The 19980-nt window shown below is 40.5% G+C and overlaps 1 protein-coding gene across 6 annotated transcripts in view; it reads right to left on the reverse strand.

The window, feature by feature from the left end:
- Ctnnd2 (catenin delta 2) overlaps positions 1-19980 on the reverse strand; it is an 881165-nt gene that overhangs the window by 407388 nt on the left and 453797 nt on the right. For all 6 annotated transcript variants that reach the window (XM_076551692.1, XM_076551693.1, XM_076551694.1 and 3 more), the window contains one exon: positions 10149-10321. In XM_076551692.1, the coding sequence (XP_076407807.1) occupies positions 10149-10321 (173 nt within the window). The remainder of the gene's footprint in view (positions 1-10148; positions 10322-19980) is intronic.

The raw sequence follows: 19980 nt of genomic DNA on the forward strand, positions 1-19980 counted from the left end.
CCCAGGAGATACTGAAAGGTGATGCTTGCCGAGGGATGCAGAATCTGTTTTCTTCAGGGATGTGGCCCTGGTAGGTTGTCTATGCTCCAGTGGATGATCATACATTCATGCCCATACAAATAGCACTCACTGAACTGCTTGGGTTTCGAACAAATAAGAAGAGGACACGAAGTTGGACAAATTATCTTGGGGTCTGAGAAGAGCATGGGGCAAATGCACGCGAGAGTGAGGGGTGTGTATGACTATAAAACACTGTGTTCATGTATGAAACTCTCAAGGGTACAAACATTTTTTAAGTAACTGTCTTTTTAAAGTAGATGGAGGCTACAGTAGAGACCTACAACTAGTCACATAGAATAATGACTGTGGTAGGCCTAGCCCCACTGGGTAAATTTACCACGCAGCCCCTATTCTTAAGGTCCAAGGATCATTGCTGAAGGGGGGTGGTAAGATATGAAGAGCCAGAGCATCGAGACAGGACATCTGCTGGGAGACAGTGTCTTTTATATGTCACAGGGAAGCTGCACCCATGAACTCCCAACCATGTGGTTGAGATCATCTAAACATCATCTGCAAAATGATCACACACGTTGACATCCCAACATGTCAATGCAGATGGTGGGAATCTCACAAGGCCCCACCCCTAGATGAAGATCCACAGGCTGCTGAGAGGGGAGGACTCACAGGCTGCTGAGAGGGGAGGACTCACAGGTTGCTGAAGAGAGGCAGAATCAGGTTTCTCCAAGGATAAACAACCCAAGAGATTATCCAATCCCAAGTGGTCATCCCTAAATACATGTACATATGAACAATACTAGATGGACTTGGTTATCTGTGTGTGTGTGTGTGTGTGTGTAAAACAATTATAATTAAAGAAGAGGTCATGAATTTGAGAGGTGACACATGGGAAGAGTTGGAACATGGAGAGGGAGTGGTGGAAATAATGTAAATATAGTTCACTTGTATGAAAATTTTGATAATTAAAAAATGAATTTAGAAGGCAACTAACTCAATAAATAAGCTAATTAACTAATAAAATAGAAAAATTACTCAATATTTCTGTATTTGAATGATGTGTGATCCAGGAAAGCTATGGTTTGTAAACACCTTGAATTCCTGATGATCTGTTGGACCATCTAATCTGAGAGGACTAATTCTGTTGAATGTTAACATCTATGTAGTTTCCTGAAAAGGTCCCCAAATCCGCAGAAATTTTGGAAAATGCCATATTACCTCTAGACATTTTGAAAGCAAAGGTGTCTAAGTCAAAAATAGGCATATAGGAGGATTTTGGTGAAATTTTTAGAATTTTTAACAAGGAGAAGGGGAAGGAGAAAGAAGCGATGACATTTTATATTTTCTGAGGCGGTAAGCAGTGTTATTCACTGTGTACCGAAATGTGAATTTTACACAGCCTGCTGTTTCCATTTGTTTAAAAGCTTCCATTACTGGGCCTTCCCGGGATGCCAGCCTTCCCAGTACCTGTTGAGCAGCATGACCATGGCCATTTGCTCTAGGCCTGGCAATGCCCCAGACTGGTACATCCCAGTATGGCAGCCACTGGGCAGACAAGCTCACTGAGTGCTTAAAATGTGGCTTGTCAGCTGACGCTGATGATCTGGATTTGGCGTACACTTGATTAATCTCAATTTACATAGCCACATGTAACTGGAGACTACCTTATTGGGCTGCACAGCTGCACAAGCTCATCTATAGCTCATAACAAAAGGTCCAGAGGTGCTGTGGTCCATCCCAGTGGCTGATGGAGTAATAAATGTCTAAGAACAGCTCATCATTTGTGCAAAAATGGGAATCTGGGAGCACGTATCCACTTCTGTTTCACTGCATAAATTCATTTAGTAACTCTTAGCCAGTTTGGGAGACATAAGGCTGCCGTTCAAGCCTACTCTACAATTCATAGGATGGCTTATTATAACCCACTGTTGAATTAAAAACAATACACAATAGATGTAAAGAACTTAACCCACTCCTGTGCGGGTTCAGCTGTACCTCAAACATGAGTTCATACAATGAAAATGTAAGTCTATTTTTAAAATTAGATTTCAGCCAAACTTGGACTTTTTAAAAATTAAGGACTGGACTCCTTTCCATAGTGATATTTATAAGCAATAATAATGGGAAGAAATCTGTCATTGTTGAAGAGGCCCTTAAGGAACAATAATGATAAAACACATTTCACAAGGACTTGGAGCAGAGTGGGCCCTGATGTTGTCCTTGGTCACAGTTCTGGATGCTGGCAGGGACCATTCCTCCCTCTATCTTTCTTCCTAGTTCTTTGGATTAGGAACAGAACAAAGGTGACTTTGTCTCCTGAGAAAGTGGGGATGCACTTCTTTGGAACTAAGAAGGAAACAGTGGTAAAGAGTTATCAAGTAGGTAATGTGACTGGACAGCTTCCAGGAGGCTGATCCGGGCACATGCCCAGGGTGGTTCTGTTTTATCTTGTTATGTTAGAAAATCCTCAAGAAAACAGAAACAGAAACCAAAGTTCATCTCTTTGTATATAAGTTTCAGTTGGGACAGACTTAGGATATACCACAGTTATGCATTTTATGTTCTATTTGTGTGTGTGTGTGTGTGTGTGTGTGTGTGTGTGTGTGTGTGTGCGACTTATTTGTTTATTGTGGCCTTCTCTGTTATTGTGCAATGGATTCACACCTCTTTGATAAAACTGTTTAATAGAGGCTACATTTGTCCAATCGCTATTGAAAGACAATTGTATATGGAAGTCAGGCAAGGCACCCATGGCCTCCAAACAGGCTTTAACTGAAACAAAGCACAAGCTTGATGCATCAGGTCACTCACTGCCTCCCCAATTCACTAACCAGAGCACTGCCCAAGCATGGTAAGACAGGTGCTCTCAGAGTGGGTTCAGCAGTTCTCTTGAATCAGTTCTTTTCTGTGACATTATTTCATTGCGTTTTAGGGTGTGCTGTACTCTCTGGGTCATAAACATGCCCTGTTCGGTTTTGGAAGAGTGGAGACCCTGGGAATGTGGTGGGTTTCGTGCAGAAAGTTGCATTGGCCTCAGCAGCAAACAGTTGCTTCCTGATCTTCACTCTGAGTCATCTGCACAAGAGCCAGGGATGGCCAGAGCTCGCAACGGGGACCCTTCTTGGAGCTTGGATGCTTATTTTACTCTCTTTTTCTGGAATTCTGACAATATAAACAAAGCAAAGCACAGCAAAAAGAGAGAGGAAGAAGAAGAAGGAGGAGGAGGAGGAGGAGGAGGAGGAGGAGGAGGAGGAGGAGGAGGAGGAGGAGAAGAAGAAGAAGAAGAAGGAGGAGGAGGAGGAGGAGGAGGAGGAGGAGGAGGAGGAGGAGGAGGAGGAAGAACCCCAGTGCTCATCGCCAGCTCTCAAGTGACCTGAGAGCTAACAAGCTCTTAGGAACCTTGAGTTCCAATCATGAGTATACCATGACCCTAAATGAAACCACATCTTATAAAAGAGGTCCCCGATTTATGACAGTCCTTGTGAGGACACACTGAGACCTGTCAAATTTGCTGAAGTAGTCAGAAGCCCCCCCCCCCCCCAGCTCTGGGAGAGGAGTGATGTTTGCCCAGAATGCTAGGCAGCTAGTGCAGTGATGTCAGGAATGGGCACCTGAGGTCACTGGTTGGTGGCTTCCCAAGATGAGCCTCTTCAATAGCTGGCTACCACAGTCTCCTGTCTTTTTTTTTTTTTTTTTAAACCGGATTTTGCCCTTTCTCAGTTTCCTGTGATTATGACACATGGGCAGATCTGTCATGAAAGGTGTCCCCTCTGAAGGCAGCTCTGAATGATGGTGACTAAGTCTCTGTTGGCACAAGTGCTTCTGGGTCAACAGAGGGGCATTGAAGGAAAGTCTGCACAGCACATTTCAAAGGAACCTCCACATCCAGGCTGTCAATGGAAGTGCAGGAATGCAGCCCTGGCTCGCATCAGGAAGGCCTTGGGCTGACATTTGCAGGAACTAACTTAACACAGTGTGGTCTAGGTGATGTCAAAGCAGACAGACAGTAAAGAGATGACTGATGCATACCCTTCCAGTGACTCAGGGAAACCAGAGGACAAGTCACTGCAATGGCATCTTTGGAGACACTGATTTCTCCAAAGTTAAGTGAGGAGAGTTTTGTCTGTGCTAATTAAAGCTTTGGAGAAAGCATCGTGGTTTCTTAGGATGCATTTGCCTAGAGCTCAGGAGTTCATACACGGATGGACAAAGCCATTGACTCTCCCACCTTTCAAATGAGAAAAACTACCTACTCTAAAATGCAAATGGTTTTATAAAATTATTATATAAGATATAACTGTGAGGAAAATTTTACAACCCCAAATCAGTCAAGTTCCTTGAATTGACTCCCTGGATTGTGATGGATTTGCTTGTGCATTACTACCCCTGTCCATAGGAATCTGATAACTTTTCCTCTGCAGTGATCAACAGAAGGGAAGGCCAACCTCTAATTTCAAAGGAAGAAAAAAAAAATCCTGGTACTGTAAGAAAGATTTGATTTTGGAAACAGTCAAAAAATGATGTGGTGCTTGTCTAGTGATTCTCTCAAGGGTCCTGGCTTTGATAAAAACTGATAAACAACATAAAGAGATGAGACAGCTTCCATGTACAGCGCCTGCGCTGTCCCCAAAGGCATTAACTGCTACAGCGGTTACCATCAGTGGGAAAGGAAGGGCTAGTAAAACTGTAGGTAACAGCTCACCGACAAATTCAACTTTATTGAAAAGAAAAATGGGGATGGTTTTTCTCCTTCAGCAAAAGGGCCAAAGGACCCATTGTTGCCTTGTGGATCATCGTGGAGACTACCCTCGCTGCTCACTTTTTATCTGAGGGTCCCAAAGCTATGGAAAGCAGTGAAGGGAGGAGGAGAAAGAGAAGGGAGAAGAGGACAGAGGACAGAGGGACAGAGGATGGAGGAGAAGGAGAAAGAAGAAGGCCTGGCTTTGGCTGGGTTTTGGAAACCTGTTCTTAAGGCTGGGTTGCCTTGTGCAGCCTTAGCTCAAGGAGAGGAGCCTAGTAGCACCTCAACCTGAGAGGCCATACTGTGTTGACACCCATGGAAAGCCTGCTCCTTTCTGAACAGAGGTGGAGGAGGGGAGGGGTGGGTTGGGGGGAGGGACAGAGGGGAGGGGAGGGGGAGGGGGAGGGGAAGGGAAGATGGGAAGCTGCTGTCAGGATATAAAATAAATGTAAAAATTTAATTAATGAAAAAAAGAAGGTGTGGAAGAAGAGGAGGAGGGAGGATGGGAGGACGCATCAGAGATACTGAGAGCCATCGGGCCCCTAGTGATGCAAACAGGAGATGCTAAGTATTCCAATTCTCCAATCCGTAAATCCTTAGGATTTAAAGATGTCATTAGGACAAACAAGATGCTATAAATGTTTGGATCCTTGGATGCTTATTTTTCCTGTCCTTTATCCTCCCTTTAATGAAAATTCGATAGCGTCATAGCTAGTAAGTATTTTATGTCCGACCATTTCTATAAGCCGCCACAGAAAGAAGAGTGGAGAAGGAAGCACAAAAGAATGGCACAAAGATCCTATAAATACTTATCATAAATAATATATAGGAAGCACGTCTTAGTGGAACATCTTTTTAAAGTCTACATGAACACTGGCAAAAATATATCACATAAAACTTTCACTTCAGCACAAAGTCCTGTCAGTACAATTTTAATAATCTAAATATTTGCACAGAAAAGGAAATGTTAGCTTGGAACACAAACATACACTCTCTGCAATACAAAACACTTCCATTGTCAAAGCCAGATTAAACATATTTATACTAGAAAGGGAAAATAGGGGAGAAGACTTGAAAGCCAAGCAAGAAATGCAGATTTATAGGAAACAAGCATTTTTAAACTATCAAAAAAAAAAAAACACCAAAGAAACCAAAAACACAAAACAAACAAACAAACAAAACCCTCCTAGCAGAATCCCACATATATGCCAAGGAAAATACACAAAACAACATGCTTTCTCCTCTAAACACTGCATGTTGGATGCATTCTGTGCAGTCTACATGGCATACATCTAGGCAAAGCTGTGTTTTTCAAATGTACTGGTAACTTGTATATCAAAGCATTACTTCAAGATAATTTATCTTATTATTAAGCAGGCAAGAGTAGCCCTTCCCATGCTGAGATCAATACAATGGCTGATTATTGGAAACTTTCTCCTCTTCTGCACCAGATGGGACTTTAGGGTCTACCCCACTACCATTCATACTTGTCAGTGTCCCAACAATGTACTCATCTGCCTCTGGGAGACCTGAACACTGACATATTCATAATTACACAGGGACATACAAGACGGGAAGTCAGTGTAATATTAAACAGATAGGCCAGATTGAAAAGAAATGACGAATTTTGTTCTCTTGAGAAGCTTGTTGCTCCTCCAGAATGTCCACTACTATATGGTTTCATTTTAGCTAACTGTCACATGATTCTCAGCTTCCTGCAGGCCATTTCCCCAGGATTGCCAGAGCATATTTCAGTCCTTCCAGGAAACATGTGCATGGCTTTTAAAAAAAAAATCTCTCAGCTCTGATACCACTTTTCCAGGGTTGTATCCTCAGATATATAATTTCGTATTTCTCATTTATTTTGTTTCTTTTAGGAGAGACTTGCTGGATGATTTTATTTTATGTTTAGACATGAGAAAAAAAATCATTTTCAGAGTGGTTCTTTTATGCCATAAGTTGTGCTTACAGCATTTCAAGTAATTTACAGGGCATTTTACATGCAAGGAAGCAAGCAAAACTTAGAAGCTAGCTAACTCCTTATTCTCCAGGCTACTTAGACGCCCCTGTGGTATCACTATGGTGAATGGCTGAACCTGGTGGGATTTGGTGGACCTTCGGCCAGTTACTGAGGATGTAGAAATTATTTTCTGTAGATGACACTTTTCATTGAAACACACAAATGGGAATCTCTTATGCAGCAATAAGTGACTGGATAATCACTTTTACATATCATCATGCTCTGCTAAGAACTCTTTACTGGCTTCTACCTTACCCAAAGATGAGCTCTACCAATGATCCATTACATCTCCTGTCACTTTCCAAATCTGCGCACCCTGTTCTAGCTTCCCTGATCTACGTGGTGGTGTTTTTATTAATATGCCAGACAACTCCACCTGAAGGCCATTACATTCATCACCCCTGGATAACCATAGACCTCTCCTATGTGTCCTCACCCAAATGTCTCCTCTGCAAAATTCTATAGTGTTTTATTTTCCTCTCCGAGTATCATCGTATTCTGTGTCCATTTCCTCCCTTCAGTGACCATCACCTTCTAATTTATGAGATATTATGCACATTGCTTATCTGAAGTGTTGATTTTTCTGATTTTCATGCATACTGCTAGAACAAAAGGTCCCCAAGGACCAGGACCATCTCTATTTTCTATACTTGACCATCTCAAGAGCACAGGCTCATGCCATAAACAAGCATAGAATAAATGTTTTGAAATGAATAACAGGGTAACAGATGAAGTAAAAGAGAGGGAAGCTTGATTTGATTAGGACTGCTTATAAGAGCTGACATTGGCTTAGAAGAAGTAAGCAGATAGGGAGCAGGAATCCACATAGCCTGCTAAAAAACTGTGAGAAGTATGCAACTTGGATGAGCAAAGCCTCTGGGATGGAGAAAAGAGGGCTGGGGGTAAATGAGGCTACATCATTTCCTGGATGTGACATTTGCTGAGGTGGGCTGTACATCCACTGTACTCCAGTTCAACTTCATGAATTCCCCTTAGCTTTGGAAAAAAGTCCAGCCAGATGACTCTTGTGACTGATGAGGATCTGAGAGGATATGGTGAGCATGTAACCCATCCCCAAGGCCAACTGCAGAATTAGCAGTGGTCATTCAATAAACTCTTAGGAGGTTGCATTAACTAGAGTCTTTCTAAAAATTGACACCAGAATCTTAAACATTGATGATATTGCTTCATATTCACATTGGGGTATCATTTGTGAGCAAGACAGAAACAGTTCATATCACTTTAGAATTACAATTTTTTTAGAGATGGGTAAACATCTTTTTTTTTTCTGTTGATTATTGATCTTACTCAGCTCATCATCCATTAGCCACAATTTGGGCTCACTCGCCCTTGTAGCACTTGTTAACGACAGGGCATTCAAAAAATTAATCTCGCTTGAAGGAGAGATGTAACACCATTGAGAATATTGACAAGAATAATATCACATGGGCTTTGTAAAACCAATGGATCTGAATGAGATGTTTTTGAAATGGGACCTGGTTGCTCTATTTCCAAGAGTGTAATACTAATAGTTTGGTTGAATTGCTAGTTTTCTGGTTCAGCGTTTCTATGCTGTTACTTTGAAATTACAAGTCCTATGGGGGTATTTAGCAAAGCGGCTTCTCATATACAGCACACAGCTGGAGTTCATCATGCTCCCAATCACCAATAACCAGTAAGCTTTTTAGACTTTGAGTGATCCAACTCCCATCTCAGCTCTGCTGGGAAGAGTTCATTAGTCCATCAGTGTCTGGTTTGAGTCTTCAGACTTCCTGATCCCACCTCTCCACCCCACAACATTTGACTCCTGCTAAAGTTGTATCTTGATCACTCACACTCATTGGTGTCTTCAAACTACAACTGGGAGGACTCCAAATACATAGCTGTGACATCCCCACCATGTAGTAACACTTTCTGATTAAACTTTCATGGGAGGCAGAGAGTCAAACAATCGAGTCCATGAACTGCTTTATAATTCTCTCTTACCTACTTTGTTACAGCCCAGCACACATGACTGCAACATTTACAAAACCACAGCTGTCAGAGCATTGTTTGAGGAAAGAAGTCATTTTAAAATACACTTATCTGAATGACTTCCCTTTAAGAAATGAGACGCACAATGCATGCCACTTGATGGCTGTAGTGGCTACATGAGGCCATTATAATCTAACCTCTCTACATACACTGTGTAGGTAGGTCCACATGGCCTTCGAGGTCCTACTGCTACATGGATTTCAAGCACCTCTCAGTTTTATTGGAAAGACATATGGGTGAATAATAAGAAGTCAGTGAGAGAGATGGGCTAGAGGCTTACAGAACTCGGTGATGGGTCCTAGGGCTTGGGAGGGGTTCCTGGTAAATGCAATACTCAATAAGTGCCTAAGAAGTAACTAACCTCCTCATTTAAAAAACTGGGAGTTGTTGGTCCTTCACTCCAAGATCAAAAGCATGTAAGTTCAGAATTTCTTGTACAGCTGAAAATATGCTCAAAACTTCTGTAGATAACTGTAGGATATATTAATTCTGATGGATTGTTTGAGTATATAATAAGTAATATATAATACATCCAAATCATAAAAATAAAAATGATACACACACACACACACACACACACACACACACACACGATTTTCTTTTTGGTGGTATAAAAGTTTTCAAAGGAGAATGTGTGTGTGTGTGTGTGTGTGTGTGTGTGTGTGTGTGTGCCTGTGCAAGTGCAAGTGCATGTGTACTCCCCTGTGCATGAGTACCCCATGTGTTAGCTCTGTCTGCTTTTCACCAAGTTGTTTTTAACTATAGATAATGAATTTGTGCAGTGAAATTGTAAGAATACTCACATGCCTTAAAGAAACAATTAAAAGTATACTTCAAAATCTGACTTGACAAAGTGTAAGTATTCCTAAGCTAATCACAATTATCTACAGTCTAGTTCTATATACTCAATTAAGAGTTTACATTGCTCCTTGATAGGATTAACTTCAAAGAATAATTACATGACTTTTTTTTTTAAAGGACAGAGATTTGTGTCTTTTTCCCAACTAAACTCAAAAATTCAGATTGTCTGATTTACTGATAACACAGATAGGTGTAAGTATGGTAACTATATCCTCATTTACATATTCATGCAGCTAAATTCATACAACAGAAATACAAGATTAGCAACTCACAGACATTCCTAAAGAAAATTTTCCCCATTCTGTATTACTCTACACTCATAGTTTGACATTTCTTTAATTCATTCACAGCAAAGGACCTTTTGTAAGTTTTCCGACACATCCACAGAAACCTTCTGGAGCTCACATTCCTTGTGCTCCCTGACTCTGCATCTGCTCCCTTGGAGCATACCCCCACAAAAGAGCAAAGGACCCTTACCTGGCTGAAGCTCTGGGCGGCAGCTCGGGCTTGTGTGCTGCGTGCTGGGAGCTGAGAAGGGGCTGTGTCACCCAGGGCCAGAGTCTGGTTGCTATGGTAGCTGGCCGGATACTGGAAAGACCCTTCAGGTTTGGAATTGAGCTGAAGTGCACTCTGGGAGAGCAGGCTGGGCCCTGCATTGAAAGTCATTTAGAGCAGTCAGTGACAGTCTCGGTGAAGCAGAAATGACATGTATTATTTATTGAGAGTAGCCTAGAATTATCACATGCACATTCCAGCCATCTACGCTTTGAATTCTGAGAACTAAAATGACCATATAATGCAGCTCCAGATGAGATTTGTGTGTGTATGTGTGTGTGTGTGTGTGTGTGTGTGTGTGCACTCACGTGTGTGTGGCATAAAAGTTCTCAGAGGAGTAGATTTTTCAAATGATCTCATCCTGACCTACATAGAGATATTTCTTATGAAGCAAATTAATCAAGTAGTTATTTTTAGATCAGACAATATCAGAAACATTTGAAATAATGTAAAAAAAAACCCTTCACCTTTTTGTACATTTTAATTGCATTAATATAATTATATCTCCCACTTCATGACTGGCATACTAAAACACTCAAAACCTTCAGATCAGTGACAGATTCCATTGTATAAATAATGATGTAATACCACAGTGCCAGAGAGCAGACAGTGTTTAAAATATTAATAGCTGTTCATACAATGTAGGATTCACCCTGGTCTTATATAGTCCCTGCTGACTAGTTATCTTTGCCATCACAGCAATGCTCAGCAGGAGAACAAAGAGAAAGATATGCTGATAAGATCGGTGCTGTTAACATGGGGTGCATTATAGGGAATGAGGGGAGGATGGGTAAGTCCTGGCCTTAAAATTTAATCACATTTTGCATGCACAATTTGGCTCTATTTTCTTGTATTTTACTTATATTGAATTCTTGCAAGAGTTTACATTTTTTATTTTAGGAAAAAAATTTAAAATTCAAACTTAATATTCACTTTGGGAATTTAAACCTTCACTGAGAAGTGAGCATGTGTTTTCTAGTTTCCCTTGAGTGTGTTTGAGATGGTTAGTGTAGGAACAGTGTTGGAGGAGGCAGAACTAGGCAATACCAATGTCTTCATGTTTCTTTGCAGCATGGTGGGAAGCCCATTCTTCATTCATGCAGAGTAATAAAACATACAGCCTGCAGGACAGTCATGGAACATCCTTAATGCTCTCTTTGCTTCTTAAAATAACAATGTCATTTCCGGTAAGTGAGAGCTCACAAGATTCCTGATTGTCCTTAAACATGGCATTCTCTTTCCAATGAAATTCTAAATGTGACAAGGGCCATTCTCTGACAACTATAACATGCCTAGTTTCAGGAGTATTGGTCCCCATGATCCTTGTCATTCAAGGTCTCTGCCTTTCCTCTCTCCCTTTGGAACAACATGAGGATGTATACCATTTTAAATTATGTTTCTATCCGGTCCCAACCTTACCATGAAAGGTTTCACAAAAACACAAGCACAACTCTTTTTCTTTTAACCCAAAACATAGTCCCAAGGCAACAGTATATATACATCAGGCAGTTATGTTTTCAACAGCCTGCAAAAGAAGACCATGTACCCTACTTTGACCGTATTATAAGCTTCATCACCAGAATGATGCTGCTTCTGTGGAGAGACACATTCCCTTTTCTTCAGGGTACCAGAAGTCCACTACCCTAACTGTAGTGGTGGAAGCTGCCAGGCACAACAGAGTCAAGAGCTGGTCTCTACGTTCTAGACAAGGGGCAGGCAGAGTTCTGGAAAAGCTTTTGGAAGTGAAGTGGGAAACTGTTTGGGGTAGTGATCCATTGGGGCTAACCATGGAGAAGAGAAAAGAGGTCTTCACTGGAAGAGCAGAGATGAGTTTTGGCTAAGTGCTTTAGTACTGTTGGAGGTTTTTGCTCTTTTGGGGTGGGGGTGGGGTGGGAGGCTACCACCCAGCTAACAAATAATTCACACACAGCTTATTCTTAATTATGAATGCCTGGTCTTAGCTTGGCTTAGTTTCTTGCCAGCTTTCCTTAACTTATCCCATCTACCTTTTGCCTCTGGGCTTTTCCCATTCTCTTACTTCTGTAAATCTTACTCTGTTGCTGGTTGTGTAGCTGGGTGGCTGGGCCTTGATGTCCTCCTCCATCTCTGGCTTCTCCTTTTTAATCCCCCTTCCCAGATTTATCCTCCTATTCATTCTCTGCCTGCCAGACCTGCCTATCCTTTCTCTTGCCTTGCCATTGGCTGTTCAGTTCATGTGTTTTAGACAGGCACAGTAACACAGCTTCACAGAGTTAAACAAATGCAACATAAACCAAAGTAACACACCTTAAAATAATATTCTACCACACTTTAGTCCTGATCCTCAGCGAAGACCATAATGGAGAGAGCGAGCATGGTAGAAGAGCAATGCCTCTGATAGTCACTGACCTCCTGGGAACACGAAACTTTACACTGCACTGGTTTGTTATTTCATTCAGGATAGTGGGTGGGCACATATAACAGCCTGTGCTGGGCACACCTTCCTCTCACAGTGCACCTCAAGGGTGAGGGAGGTTACAGCAGACACAACAACAGTGCACAGAGTTGGAAATCTCAACAGAGTAAAATAAAGCGGAAGCTTTAATTTCACATCATTTAACATAATCCATAAAGCAAAATGCCCACATGTTCTAATTATTTGCCTTTAAAGAGAGTATGTAAATTTTGCTCCAATGACCGGGCGTGGTGGCGCACGCCTTTAATCCCAGCACTTGGGAGGCAGAGGCAGGTGGATCTTTGTGGGTTCGAGGCCAGCCTGGGCTACCAAGTGAGTTCCAGGAAAGGCGCAAAGCTACACAGAGAAACCCTGTCGCAAAAAAAAAAAAAAAAAAAAAAAAATTTTGCTCCAATGAACTTTTCCTGAGTAGCAAGTTAAATAATTTTGTGTCTTATGAATTCATGCCATCATTCCCAGAAATGTACAAATGCTATTCATACAGGATTTTCAAATAACAACATAGGGTTCTTTTGCAAAACAGAATTTCAATTAAAATTATGGTTTATCTGCTCCTGAGAAATGCATCATGGGGTAATCAAACCTGCTCATCTTTTATAGCATCAGTCATGTATTTGATCAATACTCAATGAAAACAAACCAAGACTCACCATCTCATTATCTCGCTAATACATCTCAAGCCCTGAAACCAAGATGTGCTCTGACAATGATAATTGCACCAACGAGCAGTATCATAACTTCACAATACTGACATCTCACTTGCCAAGGACAAAACAGTCGGGACAATAGCGGAGACCCTGTGCACACCTTACAGTGACTTTCCCCCACTGTTTATTAGGCTTCAAATCAACAAGAATCTTTTTCTTCCAGTTTTGGAGAAAATGCATACATGAGAATATGAAAATGGTTAAAAATCACACAACATCCCTAAATCACTTTATAATGGGAAACAAAATTGCATACAAATTTCCATTAGTTGATTAATGTGACTGTGCACTGAGGCAGAAAAAATAAATTTGCCAAAGACTTTTAAGGAATTTAGTTTAGGGATTTAAATTATATTTCTCCTCTTCCTCTAGAACTTTTGGATTTATATGTGGGCTTGCTTGGGCTAGCAGCAAATTTAGACAATAATCTTGAAGCCATGGAGTGTATGCACTAGAGGCTGTCCTTTAAACCCAAAACACTAAGTCTCATGTACACATCAGCATTTTAAGGATTAAATAGTCTACAAAATAGCCAGCTCCTTGCAGCAGCAGAAGTCTTCACTTCTCATATTATATTATTTCCTTAGTATGCTGCTACTTTTGGGTCCTACCAGTGCTGTGAGATGTCCTGTATGCTGTAAATATATGTTGCTATGATTGATTAATAAATAAAATGCCGATTGGCCAGTAGCCAGGCAGGAAGGATAGTGTAGGCAGGACAAGGAAGAGGAGAATTCTGGGAGGTGGAAGGCTGAGGCAGAGAGATGCTGCCATGAAAAGCAAGATGTAAAGTACCAGTAAGCTACAAGCCACGTGGCAACTTATAGACTAATAGATATGGGTTAATTTAAGATATAAGAACTACATAGCAAGAAGCTTGAGCCATTAGGCCAAACAGTTTAAATAATATAAGTGTCTGTGTGTTTATTTTATAAGTGGGCTGTGGGACTGCAGGACTTGGCAGGACCCAGAGAAAAGCTCTCCAGCTACACACCAGGAACTGGGAGGAGCTGATTTAACAGATTCAACTTCAGTAAATACAAAGGTTGAAATGTTCATTTTTACATAGAACTTTATATGCACTTACAGGTTATATTAATACAGACACCATGGTAAACAGACAGTTTCTCATGTAACTAACTGGGTACTCTAAGAGTTTCTATGACCATGTATGGTCAACCACGTATATATGTTTGCAAATGTTTAAGGAGACCTTATCTGGAATTTCCAGTTCTTGTCTGATTTAGCTGAACATCTGTTGCAGATACGTTAAATTCCAATTAATCTACACAGTGTTAAAAAACACAGAAAGGCCCGAGGTCTCCTAAGTAATGTTTGCAAGTCATCATTTAAGTCACAGCAATGTAAGTAAAATGATGAGGTATGCGCTGAGAAAAAAATCAATCCAGAAGTAGAAGTCAGCTGATGTGGGGCTAGTCCTGCTACATATTTACACAGCCACAGATGCTGATGGGGTCGTAGTGACAGCAATAGCAGGTGCTCGTTACTAGGTCCCAAGAACTGTACCGAGCACTTTACCCCTAGTAACAAACTGAAGTTTAAAATAGTCTCAGCAAGGACTAGTCCCATCGGTCTCTCTGTTGCTGAGGAACTGAGGAGTCCCCCAGCTGAAGAGATTCACTAGGTGGTGACACTGGGCTGGGGGAAGTTGTCACACATGGCTGTCTGGCTTCAAGAGTGCTCTCAACCAAGGCCTTGCACTAGTCTGTTGCTTCACATTTTAATCTCTCCAAATGTGAGTTTGAAAATTCTTGACAGAATTCAAGATTTTATGTGAATTATTTTATCCCACATTATTACTATTTTTATTAATGATGATAATGATCATTGTTATTAATTATCTACTTGCCCAATCACAGAGCCACATGCTCTGCTAACAATTAAACCCTGAGTGGGATTTGTTTTCCTGGAAGCATGCCATAGTGCTGTTTCACATATTACCTATCACTTCCTCTCAACACCCTTTATGTTTTTGTTTTGTGTATGTGGAGGGGGAGGGTATCTAATGCATTGTTCAGCAAAGTGGCCTGCTGTAATAAAAAATTAAAAACAAACAAACATTTACTGTTGCATCCAAGAGTTGGAAAGCTAAAGCTTTTGTCATTAGGAGAAAGCTGTTCTTGTTTCCTCAACCTGAAGTTTCTTCCTCTGCTAACTGCGAATGTAATTCTCAAATGTCAAGTGCTTCAATATCAACTCCTCCATGTGCCTGTCTCTGATAGCCAACTGCCCATGGGAAAAATAACCCTGTCCTACCATCTACCTTAATTCTCTACAGACCCAGTTCCAAGAAGTTTTAATAGTCTGGCAGATGCATGTGTACTGTATCACACAATAAAAAGGTTCTTGGGAAATCTGGAATGAAAGCTGAATCTATAGAAACACAGGTGCTCCAATGGCAAAATGAGTTAGCCTGGGCTACTTTTATAAAACCACAGGCATCTAAAATGACAGCAGAATGATGCTGAGTGGCAGCAGGGATTGGAGACAGGGAAATCCTTGCAGTGTAGATGAAATAATCTGTGATGATTCTGGAAATCACAGCTGAAGCAGAGAGACAATAGGGTGGAAAGGGAGACATACATTTAAGAGACATGTGCAAAGAACTCAGGAGACAGGAAAGACATTCCCCAAAGGGTAAGTGGCAGGGGACCCAGATTTGGAGACTGCCTGGCTTACTGCTTCAGTCCTGGGGTTTGGGAAGAGGGTGGGAATTCATCTACAGAGGTTAAAGACACTTCTGACGAAAATGAAACTTGGCCAATGTAATATTTTGAGTCTTTAATAATTTCCCGAGTAATAAAAAAAAGTATTTCAGTCACACATAAATAAAACTTTGAGCAGAAGTGTGATTGTGAAAGTCACCTGTAGAGGTGTGTGAAGACCCAAGAACAAGGGTAGGTCTTCAAAGGGCAGTTTATAGAGTTAATTTCAAAGAATCATTTACCATTGTCAAAATGCATTAAGGAGAGAGAGAGAGAGAGAGAGAGAGAGAGAGAGAGAGAGAGAGAGAGAGAGAGAGAGAGAGAGAGAGAGAGAGAGAGAGAACAAGAACTGAACATGAACAAGCCTTGAACAGGTGCCCAAAGAGATGTTTTGTGAGACTGCTCATTTAGGACAGTCAACAGAAAAATAAACATGCAAATGATGCATACCTTCAGGAAGGGCTATACCTCACACTCACAGCTTGAGTTAAATTTACGGTTACCAGGAAGAACAGAAATGTGATACATTCTGGGCTTAAACTTTCTTTTTTACAAGACAACTTAAAAACCTTATTTTTCTGTAGGCCACGAAAAATAATTGCACCAAATCTCACACACATCTGTAACAACAGTGAAATTGGCATTCATTTCTACATTTTTGCTACTTGGAGGAGGTTAAGAATGATTTGAAGATGAAGAACGTTTTGTTTGCTTTAACTGAGAGTAAACTCTTACAACAATACCACATAAAAGGGGTGTGGCTGGGGGAGCTGGCTGATTGAAAAATACTAGGTGGGACTAAGTGAAGTACATGGTGGTGATGACATACAAGGAGGTTATCACAAATTATAAAATATGCCAAGCGGTGTTGGTGCACGCCTTTAATCCCAGCACTTGGGAGGCAGATCTCTGTGAGTTCAAGGCCAGACTGGTCTACAGAGGCAGTTCCAGGACAACCAGAGCTGTTACACAGAGAAACTCTATCTCTAAAAAACAAAAAAACCAAAATAATAACAATAATAATAATAATAATAATAATAAATAAAATGGAAGACTGATAATTATTTGTAAGATGATTATGGTCATAGTAATCACACATTGTTCTGCAGAATATAAACACTGGCTTTGTTTAAAATGAGCCATGCATCCTTTTCATCTATTGAAGAGGCTTCTTCTTCTTCATGGATTCTAAGGGAATCTGTCACTTTATCAAGACACTTGGAAGTTGTACCTGGTGGTGTTAAACTGGTTATTTTCTCCCGAACTTCTTAGTAACTTATGTATGAGTTGACATTTGGAAAAGTTCCAGGGAGGAGGCTCCTTAGAAATAGTAGCCCAGCCCACCCACTACCTCAAAATGTAACTGAGGGCAGAATCTCCAAGGTCCTGTTACACAAGCAGGCTTAGAGTTGACAGGGATGCTCTATGAGCAGAGAGACATTTATATTTCATTTCTGTCTCCGTATCTAGAATATATATTACATCTTGTCAGTTGATTCCAATGTACAAAATGATTTATGTGAAAATTAAAACTTAAATGGTCCTGAGAAGACCTGGATCACACACATAGACTTTAAACTGACTTAAATCCAACACGTTATTGTCTTGTTGCTTTTGCAAGCCTGACTGATGGAGAGGCACAAACCCAAAGTTGGTAAGGGTCTCACATAACGCAATATCTGTTCCTTTAGATCTCTATATGAAAGAGAAGACTGAGAAAGCACATTTGTCAAAAGCACAAAAGCCAAATATGCTATTTCAGTTTGCAATGCTTTGTAAATAATTTTACAGAGCCTGGGAGTGTAATCATAGAGCAGTGTTTTCATTTCACATTGTAGCTCCCAAGTGGTTCTTTAAAAGGGTTTATCTTCCGGTTATTTATCATTAGGTATTACTATTGTGTAATAAGGATAACAATACTATATATATTCTAGTAAGTTAATAGTCTGATGAAAGCAGATTCATCTCTGTGTACCAAAAATCTTGAAAAAATGGAAAATTAATGGAGGCCAGTTATGAAAGAGAAAAGACTTAAAACTAAATTTAAAAATGCAGCAGTCAGTACCTGGGTCATACTGACTCATGATGATGTCTCTCAATCGCAGACTTGTCGCTGTTCCTGGGGTCCACATTGCTGCCTGTGAACTTGGTCCCTATTTCTTATGATCTGTCTTCTCTATGTCATCTCTCAATTTTAGTAGCACTCAAACTTGTTGGTCTCACAAACCAATTGTGCCCTTAAACATCACTGCAGACCTCTCACAGCTTTTACTGATATGGATTAAATGCAGTGGTATTTGGTGGAATATATAAAACAGAAGATTAGTAAGCCAATAGTTCCTGCTGTTATAGCATGGATACCAGCGCATGCCCTGTGGTCTCAGAAAAATGCCTCTGAACTGTCATGTGGGAGAAAAAAAATCGATGAGAGGCAATTGATCTCTTAGCATTGTGAAGACCATTTGACTTAGAGGGTTCTCTGTCAGAGTCTCAACACACACCACTTCCCTCTAAGAATTCCCAAGTACACTTTAAGAGATCTTCATGTTTGTAGCTGGGGCATCAGTACCTCTCCATGTGAGAAGATATGTCCTAAGAAATAGGGACACAGTTCACAAAGTAGCCATGTAGATCCCAAGGCTTTCTATCTTGTTGAGTCTAGACTTGGTTTCCACCACGATAGACAACAAAGAAAAAACATGATTCCCTTTCCCTTAAACATGGCTTTCATGTGTTGAACTAGTTTGAGTCATATGTTTCATTTTTATTACTATTATTTCCATCTTTCCTATTGGTGTTCCTTTCTGGAATTATGAAAAGTCACTCCACAAAATGTCTCCCACTTTTAATACTATGAATCACATGAATATATGGTGTTGCATTTTACAGCATTTTTTTTTTTTTTTTTGGTTTTTCAAGACAGGGTTTCTCTGTGTAGCTTTGCGCCTCTCCTGGGACTCACTTGGTAGTCCAGGCTGGCCTCGAACTCACAGAGATCTGCCTGGCTCTGCCTCCCAAGTGCTGGGATTAAAGGCGTGCGCCACCACCGCCCAGCCGCATTTTACAGCATTTTAATAACTTGATGTCTCAAAGGTTCTCATGTGAATTGAGCATTTTAATAACACAATGAAAAGGACAGACTGTAGAGCCACAGTGAATAATGCATTTGCATACATTGTATTTGGGTCCTGTCTGCTCTGAGTGGATTTCTATACATGATTGATTCTTGATATTTTATTATGCAATGATTTGAAAGCTCAGAATTATATACATTAAAAATTCATATATGAGCTCTCATGAACTTCCCACTGAATGGCAGAATGATCCACAATATAGCAGAGCTCAAATTCATTAGTACACTAAATAAAGAAATAATAACTCTTTTAAAATACATTAGACAACTTAATTTCTGGTTAACTTATATGTCATTTTTCTCCCAAGCTGTCCTTTAATTTCTGTATTTGTCCAGCTTTAGTTTTGATTTTGACTGACAGTTTTTTTTATTAGTTACCGGCTGAGATATCATCACCCTTATCTCTTATATCTGTTTGTATCTCCAAGGATGCATGTGTTAAATCAAGTTCTTGAACCATGTTTATTCAGGCCAAGCCATATACGACACTGAGAAGCTAATGGCTCCTAGCATCTTTAGTAACTTGTTCTTGTTGGTCATATGTTCTGTTTCATTTAACTAAAGCTACAATCTCTGAAGCCATCCTTCTACCGACTCAGTGACACATTTGTATGAGTAAACTGCAGGGTGGCAAAGGCTGTTCACATTTTACATACTGTTCAGGACAGTGTGCTTAAAAAATAGAGTTGGAAAATATTTACAACTATCTGATCATAAATGAGTATAGCTGGGC

Source organism: Peromyscus maniculatus, chromosome 15 (assembly GCF_049852395.1).
Source record: "Peromyscus maniculatus bairdii isolate BWxNUB_F1_BW_parent chromosome 15, HU_Pman_BW_mat_3.1, whole genome shotgun sequence".
Taxonomy (NCBI): domain Eukaryota; kingdom Metazoa; phylum Chordata; class Mammalia; order Rodentia; family Cricetidae; genus Peromyscus; species Peromyscus maniculatus.